General features: G+C 41.7%; 2 protein-coding genes across 2 annotated transcripts; both read left to right on the top strand.

The window, feature by feature from the left end:
• Nucleotides 1-9,647, top strand: ppm1la (protein phosphatase, Mg2+/Mn2+ dependent, 1La). Its single transcript, XM_026148996.2, has 4 exons — nucleotides 1-959; nucleotides 4,787-4,961; nucleotides 6,386-6,547; nucleotides 6,743-9,647. The coding sequence occupies exons 1-4, from the start codon at nucleotides 561-563 to the stop codon at nucleotides 7,096-7,098; spliced, it is 1,092 nt and encodes a 363-aa protein (XP_026004781.1). The 5' UTR covers nucleotides 1-560; the 3' UTR covers nucleotides 7,099-9,647.
• Nucleotides 9,648-10,184: 537 nt separating this feature from the next.
• arl14 (ADP-ribosylation factor-like 14) lies at nucleotides 10,185-12,664 on the top strand. Its single transcript, XM_026148999.2, has one exon. It carries the CDS (start codon nucleotides 11,957-11,959, stop codon nucleotides 12,557-12,559), a length of 603 nt encoding a protein of 200 aa, XP_026004784.1. The 5' UTR covers nucleotides 10,185-11,956; the 3' UTR covers nucleotides 12,560-12,664.
• The last annotated feature ends 1,064 nt before the right edge of the window (nucleotides 12,665-13,728 follow it).

The raw sequence follows: 13,728 nt of genomic DNA, 5'->3' as shown, positions 1-13,728 counted from the left end.
ATTTCCGATATTGTTCGCGCTCCCTGTTGGTGGTTTGACAGTTCTTAAGTAGGAAGGTGTATGTGTGTGTGTGTATGTGAAATGTGTTGTTGATGCGGAGACTGAATCGGCACATATCTGACAGTAGGAACGGGGTCAGCGGTGAAAAAGAAGGACATATTGCAGTCACTTCGTCCCCCTGGTGACTCCTATGTCTGTCAGCGTGGTGGGTCTAACCCAGAAAATCCGTCGTTTTACAATGGGTTGTGGGAGATCGGCTGAACTCGGAGAATCCTCTTGCAGCTGTTTAGAGAGCCGGGGATAGGACCAAGACGTTGTGTTGAACCAATGAGGGTGGCCTCCTCTCTTTTGTCCTCCGTTTTCGGCCGGGTGTCTGGCAGCCAAGCTGTGCACAGTGCGTAAATGCGCTCGGAGCAGGCAGACCGAGCTCCGAACAAATGCTTAAATCTTGTCTTTTTCTGACACAGTGGTAGTTAATCGATTTCTTCATAGTTCCGCTGAGCGGATGGAGTGAATTGTGCAGACGGGGGGAGAGACAGACCGCAGTTTGGTTGCGTGTGATGATAGGAGACACAATGACGCTCTTGTCTCTTTTGGGTCGGATCATGCGTTATTTTCTCCTCAGGCCGGAGACATTGTTTCTGTTATGCATAAGCCTGGCGCTGTGGAGTTATTTCTTCCACACGGACGAAGTCAAAACCATCGTCAAGTCCAGCCGGGATGCGGTGAAGATGGTGAAGGGGAAAGTGGCGGAGATGATGCAGAATGACCGGCTGGGAGGCCTCAGTGTCCTGGATGCAGAGTTCTCCAAAACCTGGGAGTTCAAGAATAACAACGTAGCCGTGTACTCCATACAAGGGAGGAGAGACCACATGGAGGATCGCTTCGAGGTGCTCACCGACATCACCAACAAGAGCCACCCGTCCATATTCGGGATATTTGATGGTCATGGTGGCGAGGTAAGCTGGAAGCAAGAGGTTACGAGGGCCCCTTTTATTTTATTTTATTTTTTAGCAGCACAGTGAATTTGGCAGGTAAAGAGAACGTGATGTATCTTAGAGTGCAGTTTTATTTAATGCTGCTACATTTATATATATTAAAATAAATTCTTAATTTAGCCTTGTTGAGTGGGTTAATTTGCTACCAATCAGGGTTTGAAATAACAAAAGTTAAGGTTACAAACTTTCCACAAGGGTGGTAGAGAGCTCCCCCTCCCCACTCCGGCATTGTATTCCCTTGTTTGAACACCTCCACCACTGCCAATCAGGAAGGTGACTTGGATTTCATCACAAAGGGCTTTGTGTGTGTGTGTGTGTGTGTGTGTGTGTGTGTGTAAGAACAATGGTTTGTAGTATGTGTGTGTATGTGCGTGTGTGTGTGCTCCAGTCCCCGTGTTATCAAGGGTCAGTTGTTTCTCAGGATTGCCTGAAGAGCAAATGTCCTGCGCCATCTGTCACACCATCACCACTGTCAGAGCTCCCAGTACAGGACATATTGTTGCATATTTCACTCAGTGATAACGTCTAAGAATAAGAGTGCCATGCAGCTATAAAAGTATGGAAAAAAGGAAGTTTTGTCCCTAAATGCAGTATATGCTCAATAAAAATGGTCTGCTGTTCCCGTAGAGCAAATAGGAACGAGCCTGAGTCATAAATCTTATTTCTAATTTGGAATATTTTCCACATGTATTATCTGTTGCACTTTATGATACAGTCCATGACTTGGCTTGTAATTCCTCCAGATTTAACTTGAAACTTTACATTTATTTTTGAAACTGGATGAAATTTGGGTGAATTTTTATTTACCTGCAAATACTTATAAGAAACCTACATGTGATTAAAAGGGTAGCAATTCTACTGTAAGTACTTTTAGGTTAGTGAGTAAGTTGAAGTACTTTACATGTACTTGTGGGCCATTTTATGAAGTAGCTTAATCTTACAGTTTTACAATGTAAATATGCCCCACCTTTAGGGCCATGGGCTGTATTGTAGAGTGGCCTAAACCCCTTTCTGACATCATAAGTATAATTTACTTTTAGAGGTGGCAGTTGTATTGTGGAGTACCTTAAACTCCCCATCTTGAATAATAATAAATAGATTCTACTTTAAGGTGTGTGGGCTGTGTTAAAGAGTGGTTTAACCTCCTGTCTAATGTTGTAACTGCACCTTTTTTATGGTCTTGGGTCCTATTATGGAGTATTTAACCTTGCCCTATGAGAAATAAGCTCGAGCAGCACTTGTAGTGTTAAGAACAGCTTTAATGTTCATGTTTCAGCTTCTTGCTTTCATTGGGGTCACCATAAAACATATCAAAAAGTTTAAATTGCATACGTATAAAGCAAAACTTGAGTTTTAGCCCTTTATTCTGGTGTACCTAATAAAATTGCACCCTAATTTCAGAACAAATTTCATTCAAATTCCACATTAAATCTGAGGAAATATGGGCTAAGACGTATTATAAAGTGTTACTGTTTTCTTAATAAATATATCAGTTTTTATTTTTATTTTGAAAATTAAGGAGTTGTGAAAATGTTTTTTCATTTCTTAATCTAACTTATTTCGCTTCAGAGCTTTTAAATATCCAGTTTAGTATCATTAACAGGCCAAGAAAACAAACCGTAGTTCACATTTGACTTGAAACAGTGAAACTGGGATTTTTGCTTAAAACTGTCTGAAACAGTAAATCAGAAGAGTTAGTGATTACATCCAGTCTATCCTCTCTTTTAAGCACATCTTAAGGGATTCATTAGACACAGGCAATTAATTTTCTGTCTTAAGGAAACAGGCATTAGTTTGTTAGCTCCCAGAAATGCTGTAACTGTTGGCGTCCGGATGTGTTCAGTCACAGGGAGGTAAACAAACAGACTGTGTTTAGCCTTTCTGTCTCTTTCCACTGTGTAAACAAATATTTTTCTTTCCTCTAATTCCCGATCTTGCACCCTCTTTCTCCTTTTCACACTCAGTGTCTACTGTTTTTCTTTGCTCCCTTTATTTTCTGTAGTTCACAAGTCAGATTTGTGTTGCTCTGTCTGGTTTGTTTATATGTGTTTTACTCAGGTTTGCCCCCCTTCTTTTTATCAGTAGTCACAAAGGCTTTGGACTTGTATTGGGTTGCTTTGACATCGACCTCAGCTGCTTTAGGGTCATTAGCATCAGTGCACAGAACACATGCTGTAACATGCAAACACAGTAACCACAATTCCCAGTATAAAAACTAGGCTCTGGTAAAAACAAACTACGTGGGACCCTCAATGCTAATGATATGCAGGCACAAACTGTAGGAAGTGACATTTGTTTGCTGCTGATCTTTCTTTTTTTTTGCACTTTCGTGCATTTGGAAGCACACACAAACCCTCACACATCACCAATATTGAAAGAAGCCATACTGCCAAGCCAAATATGGGCAGATAGAACAGGCCGTCTCTGAGTGCAGGGTGTCCTGGCTCTGAAAATATGCGCAACATTCCTCAAACATTCTGTGTTTTTTCTCTGCAGTTTTTATTTTCTATCAAGGCACAAATTGTGGCCTTGAAATATAAAAGTCAGCACAAGCTGCTGCTTCATTTTTAACTTGCCTTACAGGGGAAGAGACTATTTGCTTTGACTAGTTTACACCTTAAACGGGCTTTCACGTTACTTTGCTGTACAAACTAAAATTCAATCCTGCATGCTGGCTCTGGGAAGAAGTAGAATTTAATAAAACAGCACAGTTAATAAGAAATCAAGATCCATAATCTGTATTTTCACTTTAAATGGGGCTTAGATGATATTTTACATTAGCTGATTAAATGTAAAGGCTGTAAAATATTGGAGCCCTTCGTGAGGTTTGTAACTGCACTCAGTCTGGCATTTCCTGCTATTTACTGCAAATGGAAATTTACACTTGAAGCTCTTTCCCTGATCCAGCCTCCCTCAGTGCTTCTCCTCCATTAAATAGATCATTGAGCACAGGAAGCAGACAGGGACTTGATTTGTCCCTCCTGATAATTAGACATAATTAGACATTCCATATACTTCATGGTAAATATTTTGAGCAATATCACGGTTCAAATGTCAACTGCGCTCATGGATAAACCTGATAAACCCGAGTATTATTTTTTATTACTGCATCACGTCAGAAGGGAGCAAAATGAAAGCGCGTGGACTGAAGGGCACAAAGTGTCCTCGTTTCGTAGGAGCTGTGAATCTGAAATATGAATGCAGGGACATCAAGATGGTGTAAAATGCTCCCGTTTTTAGATTTGATTTGACAGCATTAGCATAATGGAAATCTTGGCGGAGAAAACGAGGGTGGAAGCAGATATGTGAAGGGAGGAGGTGGAGGAGTGGGCTGGAAGAGGAGGAGGTTGCTCAATAATTCAGCTCTGAACACCTGGTGTTAAAGCACTCCTCTAAATTAAAGTTGTGTTGCCTGGCGAGACATAAAAAATAATCTGAATCATAACCTTATTTATTCTGTCTTTCAAAGCTGGGGAACATTGTATTTATTCAACACGATGAAATCTATCCATATATTACGGCACCAAAAGTTATATGAAAAGTCACCAGAAATCAACATTACATTTATAAACAGTATATCCAATATACAAATCTAGCAGGCATTAAATAAAAAGAGTTTGACTGCTGACCACTTTTCAGTATTTGTTTATTTTTGGCTCTGTTTTGGGCAGCACCAGTTTAAGGAAACATCTGTTTGCTATTTCTTTCTACTTATTTGTTATGATCACAGGCACTGTCCTGTGTCTAATCCTCTCTGTGCCTCCCTTCTTCCCCTTCTGACGTCTTAGGCTGCAGCTGACTATGTGAAGGCCCACCTGCCCGAGTCCCTGAAGCAGCAGCTGCAGGCCTTTGAGAGAGAGAAAAGAGAGAGCGCTCTCTCGTACGCCAGCATTCTCGAGCAGCGCATCCTGGCTGTGGATCGTGACATGCTGGACAAGCTCTCTGCAAACCACGATGAAGCAGGTCAGAAGGAGGAGGAGGAGGAGGAGGAGGAGGGTGGAAGGAAATGGGGAAAAAAAAGATATGTGGTCAGTGTGTGTGTGGGGGAAACTTTGAAACTAAAATTGCCACATGAGACAAATAGAGGAAGCACGTCTCACATGTCTTGTAAACACACTGTGCAAGCACTTTTGCCAAGAAGTGTCAAGAGTATTCCTTTAGTGCACTTTAAAATAAAGCTGGCTGTTTGCGTGAAAGTTGGCATGTTAAGAACGATGCTTTCGAGTACTCTCATTTTCACGCTCTCTCCTCTTAAGGGACTCGGTTGCATTGCAGAACCTCACCTATGAAAGAAAATCCTCACAATTTCCTGTCTTATACCCTCTCATCTCCGTACTCCCACCTGACATTTACGTCTCTGACCGAGTCCTTCTACAGCCCACTCGAAACGCTGGCTGAATTAGAAGAGTGAGATGGTTGTGTAACACTATGCTGATCCAGATTTACGCTGATGTTTCAGAGAAACAGTTCAGATTGATCGGTTGGTGGCATTTGAAACAGTTTCCTCATATTTTTGACCTACTATTATTTTTCATCATTGATGTTTTTTTTTTTTTTGGTGACAGTCTGCCACATCATCTCCTCAGGATAGTGAAGATACAGTTAATGACTGGCCACTGGCACAATGGTGTCTCTATAAAATTAATTTTAATAATTGAGCTTGATCTAGTATTGACTCACAGGTTAGCAACTTTATTATGGAAAACTCTGTTTTATTTATGTTTTATTTATTTATTTTAAAGCTCACATTCATACATGTCATCGAGCATATTCTTTAAGGTGTAATTTAAGTTTTATCCTCTGAAAGCCCTCTGTGGTAGTGTGAAAATAAATTCATTACAGGAAAGGTGCTGCTATAGCTCACTGGGATGAGTGGCGTTTGCTGCAAGTCATCCCCCCATCCTCTTCCTGCTTTTCTGTCCACCCCTCTACATTGTACAATATAGGGAAAATACAAAAAATAAATCTTAAAAACAACAACAACAAAAAACACCCATACTTGAAACATATCGACTGTGTGCATTGCTGTAGTGTAGTGGTGCACAGGTTTGTGAAGCAGCAAAACAAATCCCTTGAGTTTTGCATCAGTAGGGGCAGCTGGAATAAAAAAATTTGCCTAATCAAATATTTGGAGCTATCTGAAGTCATGAGTTACGTTCTCAAAAGCCAGCATAAACAAAACAAAATCTAGTTTTAAGTATTACTGTTAATCTGGCATAAAAATGATTTGTTATATTTTGTGGTGTGATTAAAATAAAAAAGTTAAAGGATAATATAAGATCACAAAGATGTTTTTTTTTTAACTTGTAGCTGGTTACAGTACAAAAATCACTAATGATTAGTGTTTGGATTTTTGTTTTTGTCTTCTCTTTGAATTTCCCACACAGGAACGACATGTCTGATGGCGCTGCTGTCAGATAGAGAGCTCACAGTGGCCAACGTTGGAGACTCGCGTGGTGTGTTGTGTGACAAAGATGGGAATGCTGTCGCCCTATCACATGACCACAAGCCGTATCAGCTTAAAGAGCGCAAGAGAATCAAGAGGGCAGGTAAATAATGAGTATAAGAGTGTAATGTAAAGCTTAGGCATTGTGTACCTGCTGTTGCTATGGGGTCCTTTGTCGCCATCTGTTGGTCTGTTCTGGGAAATCACTGAGTTAAATTTAATGCAGTGTTAGAAATAGGTTGTGATTAAACTTATTTCTTAAACTTTAAATTAGAATTTTTACTCTTTTTACTTTTAGGAGGCTTCATCAGTTTTAATGGATCGTGGAGAGTCCAGGGAATCCTCGCTATGTCCCGCTCCCTCGGGGATTACCCACTAAAGAACCTTAACGTAGTCATTCCCGACCCCGACATAATGACCTTTGACCTGGACAAACTGCAGCCAGAGTTCATGATCCTGGCCTCTGATGGCCTGTGGGATGCCTTCAGTAACGAGGAGGCAGTGCGCTTTGTCCGCGAGCGCCTGGACGAGCCTCACTTTGGTGCCAAGAGCATCGTCCTACAGTCTTTCTATCGTGGCTGCCCTGATAACATCACCGTCATGGTAGTGAAGTTTAAAAGTGGAGCAGGGGGGAACAGCAAGGCAGGAGAGTAGGTGAGGGTCGAGTTTAAAGCTTGCGTCATGATCAGTATATTTTTCCTCCCATCTTCTGGATGTATCAGTAAGTACATCATCACGGAAGGACTGGGAGAAGTATAGATTTCGACTGGGCTTTTAACTAATGCACACACATACAGAGAAATGTACACACACACATGCAATGATATGAGAAAATGAAGCTCAATTTAATTTGACCTGATGGAGAAAAGGGGCATTTAAATTCAATACAGTTCACAGCCATCTGCTAAACGGATGAGGAATTGATTAAAATATTGAAGTACAGTACCAAGACTACCAGACACAGGGGAGGGGGGTGGGGTCTTTTAACCAGCACACATTAGACTGTGATGACATCACTGCTGTTTACTGTACATGCACACGCACACGAATGGTACAGGTCCACTGGAGGCTTCTTCAGAGAAGGCTTCAACCAGTGCCTGCACAACAATTACTGTCCATCTGCAAAAACACCACCCGGCTTGCTGCATTTTGATGATTCTCTGATTGTATGCATTTGTTAGACTTTCCAACAGGAATAATAATTTCTCAAATGTAAGAAGACTCCAGTGGATCCATACCTCTACTTAATTTCTGATGACAATACACACATATGACTTTTGAGTATTAAGCACCTATTTTGTGGCTTGAGGAGTGACGGTAAAAGCTTTGGGAGATTTATTGTTTTTGCATTTATTTAAAATTCATGCTCAGTACAGCAGATTTTAAAACTAAGCAGTCACATAAAGAGAAGGGGGTAGAAGGTAAGCAGTGACAAGGGCTCGTGGCTTATTGAGCTGAAAATTTTCGTTTTAGGTGACACACATTTTAAACATCTTTAAATGAAATATCTTTTTTTAAAGTGATGCCTGAAGTCAATTTTGGAGTATCTGATAATTCATTGACCAAATAAATGCTAAATAAGCCTTTTTTTAATATTGCACATCAATTTAATCAACTTAGAATAGGCATAAAGATGATCTGAATGTCCATATTTTTTTCAAAATGTGTTTTAATGTTGAGGGTCAGTTGTTTCATTGCATTAAAATTGACAACAACAAAAAATCCGTTCTGGTTCTTATCCTTCAAGATCTCCAATAGAGTGGACTCAGATGTTTCTTCAGCTATTTGAACATTTACATCTCGTTCCCAGACATGGATTAAGCCTGATCCTAAACCATAAACTTTAATCACTGTTGATCTTTATTTAATTTTGCTTTTAGTCTGGGGCTTGTTTCAATCCACACCTGGGAAACCTGGTGTTATTTTCTTCACCTCTGAAGAATCCTTAATCAACATTACCCTAACCGAGTGACTATAAAGGCTGAAACGTAACATTTTGAAAGAAATTTATCAAGTCTGTAGAAGGTGTGTGATACTCAAAAGTGAAATTTGTGTGTGGAATGTGACTTTAACTACAACACACACATACACCACATGAGCCACAATCTTATAACCACCTATCGAATATTGTGTGGATCCTCCTTGCCAAACACCTCTGATCCATCAGAGTGTATTCACTGGAATTCTGAGAGGTTGGTGTGTGGGACAGGGATGTTGGCACTGGATGCTTTGGCTCATGTGGGTTTCACGGTGGTGGCTCTAATCTGATGCCCAGTTGGCTCTCGATTTTGGGGTCCCTGGAGTTATTTGTAGGCAGTTTTATATAGTGGTTGAAAGTGCGTTGCCTTGCTGGGAGAGGCCATTCTTGGTCTGCAGCAGTGTTTAAGTGGGTGAGATGTCATCAAGGTTACTTGCTCCACTTGTCAGTGGTTTAAATGTTGTGGCTTATACATGTAACTTCCACAGAAATACATATGGTTCTAAAAAAAATGCACTTTTCAGATGTTTATTTTTTGGAATGGTAAATTCTTACATATCAGCAAACGTAAACACTGTTTACCCTCAGCAACGCAAGCGGGTTTCACTCTACGTCGAGCCCGACACTCACCTGTTTGCGAGGCTACGGAGGAAACGCAAACTGTTCCATTCAAGTGGACTTACACTGTCTGTATCAGGGCATGTGCTTCAGCTTAACCATGTTCACGAACGAATGACCTAACGGCGTGCAGCAACGGACACTGGTGGCTGTCTTCGACCTGCGAAGCACACGAAGCGATGAGGTGCAACGGACACACCTCGACCACGAAAGACTGAAAGACTAAACGATGTCGCATCACGAACTGTACAGCTGCAGCCAGAATGCTTGTGATTAGAAATACGATATGCTCCCGAAGCAATACAACTGGTGTCAATGACGCAGTCTGTCAAGGAAAGTTACCGTAAACCGTGCTTGATTTACTGCTGTTTTAAATTCACCTTTTACCACTGTGTATCATGACTTCATCAGTCGAGAGAGGGGAGTTTTGTTCCTTTTGTTTTCTTTCTTTTATTTTAACAGTTTACCCAATGCCTTATTTATTGTTATGTTTTTTGGATGTCTCAGGCAGATTGCCAAACCAGTATGATGTATTTTCAGTTTTGTCCTTCTGTACATGAGCAGAAGTTTACAATAAAACAAATACCCGTGATTTTAACGTGAGAAAGTTGTAAGCATTAAACTCTTTCCTCTGAAATATATCAACCGTTTTCATCTCCATCATCTCATGACAGGTATGATCAATTTGGATGTGTTTATTCTTTCCACATTTTATCATATATTAAATGCAATGCACATCACCTGCTGCCAGGTCTGTTGGAGAGCTCCACTGGAGCACTCCAGTCTTAAGTGCCTTCCGTTGCAAATATAGATTTTGGGGAGATGCAAACAGCTTCTCATATGTTTACCTCAAGACATTTCTTTTAAAGAATCTAGCTAACAACAGTCACAAAGGCTAGGAGGGTGAGGTCACACTAAGATTGAGGGAAAACACGTGACCCGAGCGTTTCTGGGATGCTTCTCCCAGACCACAAATAGCTCTCTCACTCTCAGAGCTGCCGTCTGCAAGGTAACTCAACACCGCAGTCTTCAGCCTTGAAGCTCAGCGATGTCAAGTTCAGTGACACTCTGCACCAGGTGGCCAAACTCAGAATAGCCTCCACACGACTTCATCCAAATTCCTAAGACCAGTGTGGTCTAATAACTATAAAAATCAACAGCGTCACTCATCGGCTTTACGGGAACGCTTTGCCGCTGTTTATTTAAATTTGGCATGCTATACGAGAGATCAGTGCGCGTGGAAGACACGTGAGATTCACTAACAAGCAGAAATACACCACTTCTGGCTTAAAAAAAACCCCTTAGATCGTTTTTAGGAATCTTCTCGAAGTTCCAAACAACATGGGACAGCATGGCTCCAAATCTTCCATTGAAGCCCGTGCGATTTTTCAGAGCGATGGCGCAGCGGACATGTGCCAGAAAGCGGACACATGCTCTACCCCAGGCTCAGTTGTCCGCTTTCAGAAGAGGGTGACCAATCAGTCGGCCTGTCTTCACTCTTCCCCCCGGACAAGGCAGAAATCAGAACTCGACTCTTGGCCCCTGCGTAGCCGTGACACCGGAGGACTGGTGTACGTGATGGATAACCCAACCGGCGGGGTGTGGGTGAAGCCGGAGGAGAAATGGTCCAGATCTTGATACAAAAAACTGAAATACAAATGATTTAATCAGTGGAATCAGTTGAGCATCTTACAGAGTAGCAGATGTTGTTGATTTATCTTCCTGCTGTGAGGTGAGCCTCCACTGTGCCCGCCCGCAATGCAGTGAGGTGGATTCAATCGACCTTCTCCTTACCGAGGATTTGGCTGGACGGATCATTGAGATGAACGGATGTTTCTTTATTCTGTTTACATGTTCAGTGTTAGACTGAGAGGGGGATGGTGAGGGGAGGTGATTAGCCACCGAGTCTATGTCTTTGGGTGCTCTATTATTCTGAATGATGTGAAGCAGAGTAAACAAAGGGAAGGGGCCTGGCTGTAATGCTTTGGTCGATGGTGTCATGGTGAAACCTGCACCCTACCAATGGCTGACCAACCATTATTGATTTTGTCCACTTTCCTTTTTTAAAAATTATTTGACTTTTATTTCTGTTTATAATTACGCGTGTATGTGCTATACAACATACACGAGTATTAAAATACAATATTTTAAAATAACGATGGCATTTTGGATGTGATGGAGTGACCTTGATTTAGGACGGAATGTCCACAAGGGGTAAAAGCAAGTTGTGCGTGACGTGACCTCAAGTTTATGATGTTTGGCTGCTTCTGGTTTTCTAGAAGCACTGGAATCTGAGTTGATTTTTTTAATGTGCATGTCAGCGTTGAAACATCCATCTCATATTTAACATGGCTGACAAGCCCGTGTAGAAATTTGTTCGAATACAATAACTGTGTGTATGCAAACAGGAAGAGCTTCGACGTTTTATTTATTTATTTATTAATTTACGTATCACTTATTTAATTCCGTGATTGGACATGTCATTCAAATTTCGAAATGTTGTAACAGTTTGAGGCATCCCAGTCACTAAGGCACCTTCCACTACGGTCCTTTTTAACTTTAACTGGTTTGGTGCAATTGGCTATTATTTAGTTTTTAATATTTAAGTGTTTGAGTACCCGGTTTTGTTCTCAGTGCGCTTTTGACACTTTTACGAATGCACATTAGTCAGCCTGATATCTTCGGATAACAAACATAAAGTGATGGAATACATGACCAATAAAAGTGTAACTGGGGAACGGGAAACTTTGCCCTCTGGTGTGACGCCTTATCGGAACACAGTGCCTTAGCAGGGAACTAATGGCTTATCCATTAAACCTCGGTAAACGCACTAAGCAAACACCGCGTCAGACGGGCACAGTGCGGAGGATGTGACTGTCCCGCGTCAGTTAACAGCCTTTGTATCTGCACTTCACCATGGGATTATGGGTTTCCAAACCTCAAGTGCAAGTTCTTCTTCTGGGTCTGGACAACGCTGGAAAATCGACTCTCCTCTACAAACTGAAGCACAACACTAGTGTCAGCACCGTCCCTACCATCGGCTTCAACGTGGAAATGCTCGAGGCCAGAAAGAACAGGAGAAAAATAGCTATAACCATCTGGGATGTCGGCGGTCAAGGGAACATGCGCGACCACTGGCCGAATTTCTACCAGAACGCTGGAGCTATCGTGTTCGTTGTGGACAGTGCCGACCAGGAGCGCCTGAACGAGGCGCAAAGGGAGCTGGAAAGAACTCTGAGAAATGATGAGCTCCGGGGCCGTCCGCTGATTCTTCTCGCCAACAAACAGGACGTCGACGGCGCGCTGAATGTCACTGAAATGAAGGACAGATTCAATATGAGAAAGATCTGCCAGGAGCGGGATTGTTTCGTTCAGCCATGCTCTGCGTCGACGGGATTTGGAGTTGAGGAGGCCTTTAAACGAGTGGTCCAAGTGGTCAAACTTCCGTCAGAGCCCGGTGCAGTGAAAGACAATATCAAGGATACAGTGCACTACCTCAGAACAAACACCAAACATTAACATTTATTTATAAGCAATGTGTTATTTGACAATATGACGAATGAGCTCTGACACTACCTTCTGCTTTAATTCCTTTATATCAACAATAAATCGTATTTAAAGAAATGCCATGTTTTGGTTACATTTCTATGATTCTTACGCCCACGGAGACATGCACTAATCATATAAACAGGTAAGCTGTTTATTAGGTGTGCGTTTAGAAACTGCATATCCGTATCTCCTTTTAATTATTAAACGCAATTCTGTTATCTCACAGTCGTGTATCTCACTGACAGCATCGTCAACCCAGGGGAAAAGCGCAACAAAGACAAGTGCAAATAGGTTTGGATGATTTAGTTGCGTTGCGCTGACTCTCGGCTGTAAACAGTCTCCTTTGGCTAGTGTTTCACTTCACTTATGTAAGAAATGATAGATGCTGATAATCCACTGATTAGCTTTTCGCTTTCTAAATGGCTAGTCTGCAAAAACAATCTAAATGTGGTAAATGCTGACTGTATTCATAGACTGTATTAGAGTCTGGCTGATTAAAGAGCAGATACTTGTTTTTTGTTTTCTTTATCTTTGTTATATCATATCACATCGAATCTATGAAGCATTAGATGCGATATGATAATAAATCGAGCCTCAGTGCTGAGAGTATTTAGCAGAAAATTAAGCTAAACCTGAACACTCACTTGGACACACTTTTTTTGGAAGAAATGGAGGAATTGGATGAAAACATTTTCCAGAGGCATACAGTTCATGTTGTATGGAAATTCACCTGGCGATATTTTGTGCGTTCTTCTCCAAAAATGCGCACTATAGTGACAAATATCTCGAATATCGAATACTTGAATCTATAGTGCTACGTGTTCGCGCCTTGTAGCTTGTCCGTCACAGGATTCCGGTCGTCGATCTCTTTCCGTCCCGAACCGTCTCCTCATATGTCGGCAGATGTTTGCATTCATCGTATGTTGGCAAATGCGCAGCGGCAGCTGGATCCGCCGAGCTGTCCGGTGTACAGCTCTCCATAAGCATTTCTTGCGATGTGGTGGCCGCTGGCTGTCCATTTTGAGGTGGGATGTCCTGCCTTGATCTTGAACACAGCACCCTCTGGACAAAGTATCCCAACGCGAAGAGAAGCAGCAGAATAAGTATTCCAGAAAGTTTTCGGGTGACCATGGCGATGC

Source organism: Astatotilapia calliptera, chromosome 18, assembly GCF_964374335.1.
Source record: "Astatotilapia calliptera chromosome 18, fAstCal68.1, whole genome shotgun sequence".
NCBI classification, from domain to species: Eukaryota; Metazoa; Chordata; class Actinopteri; order Cichliformes; family Cichlidae; genus Astatotilapia; species Astatotilapia calliptera.
Note: the sequence above shows the minus strand (reverse complement) of the source record. Positions and strands in the feature narration are given on the sequence as shown.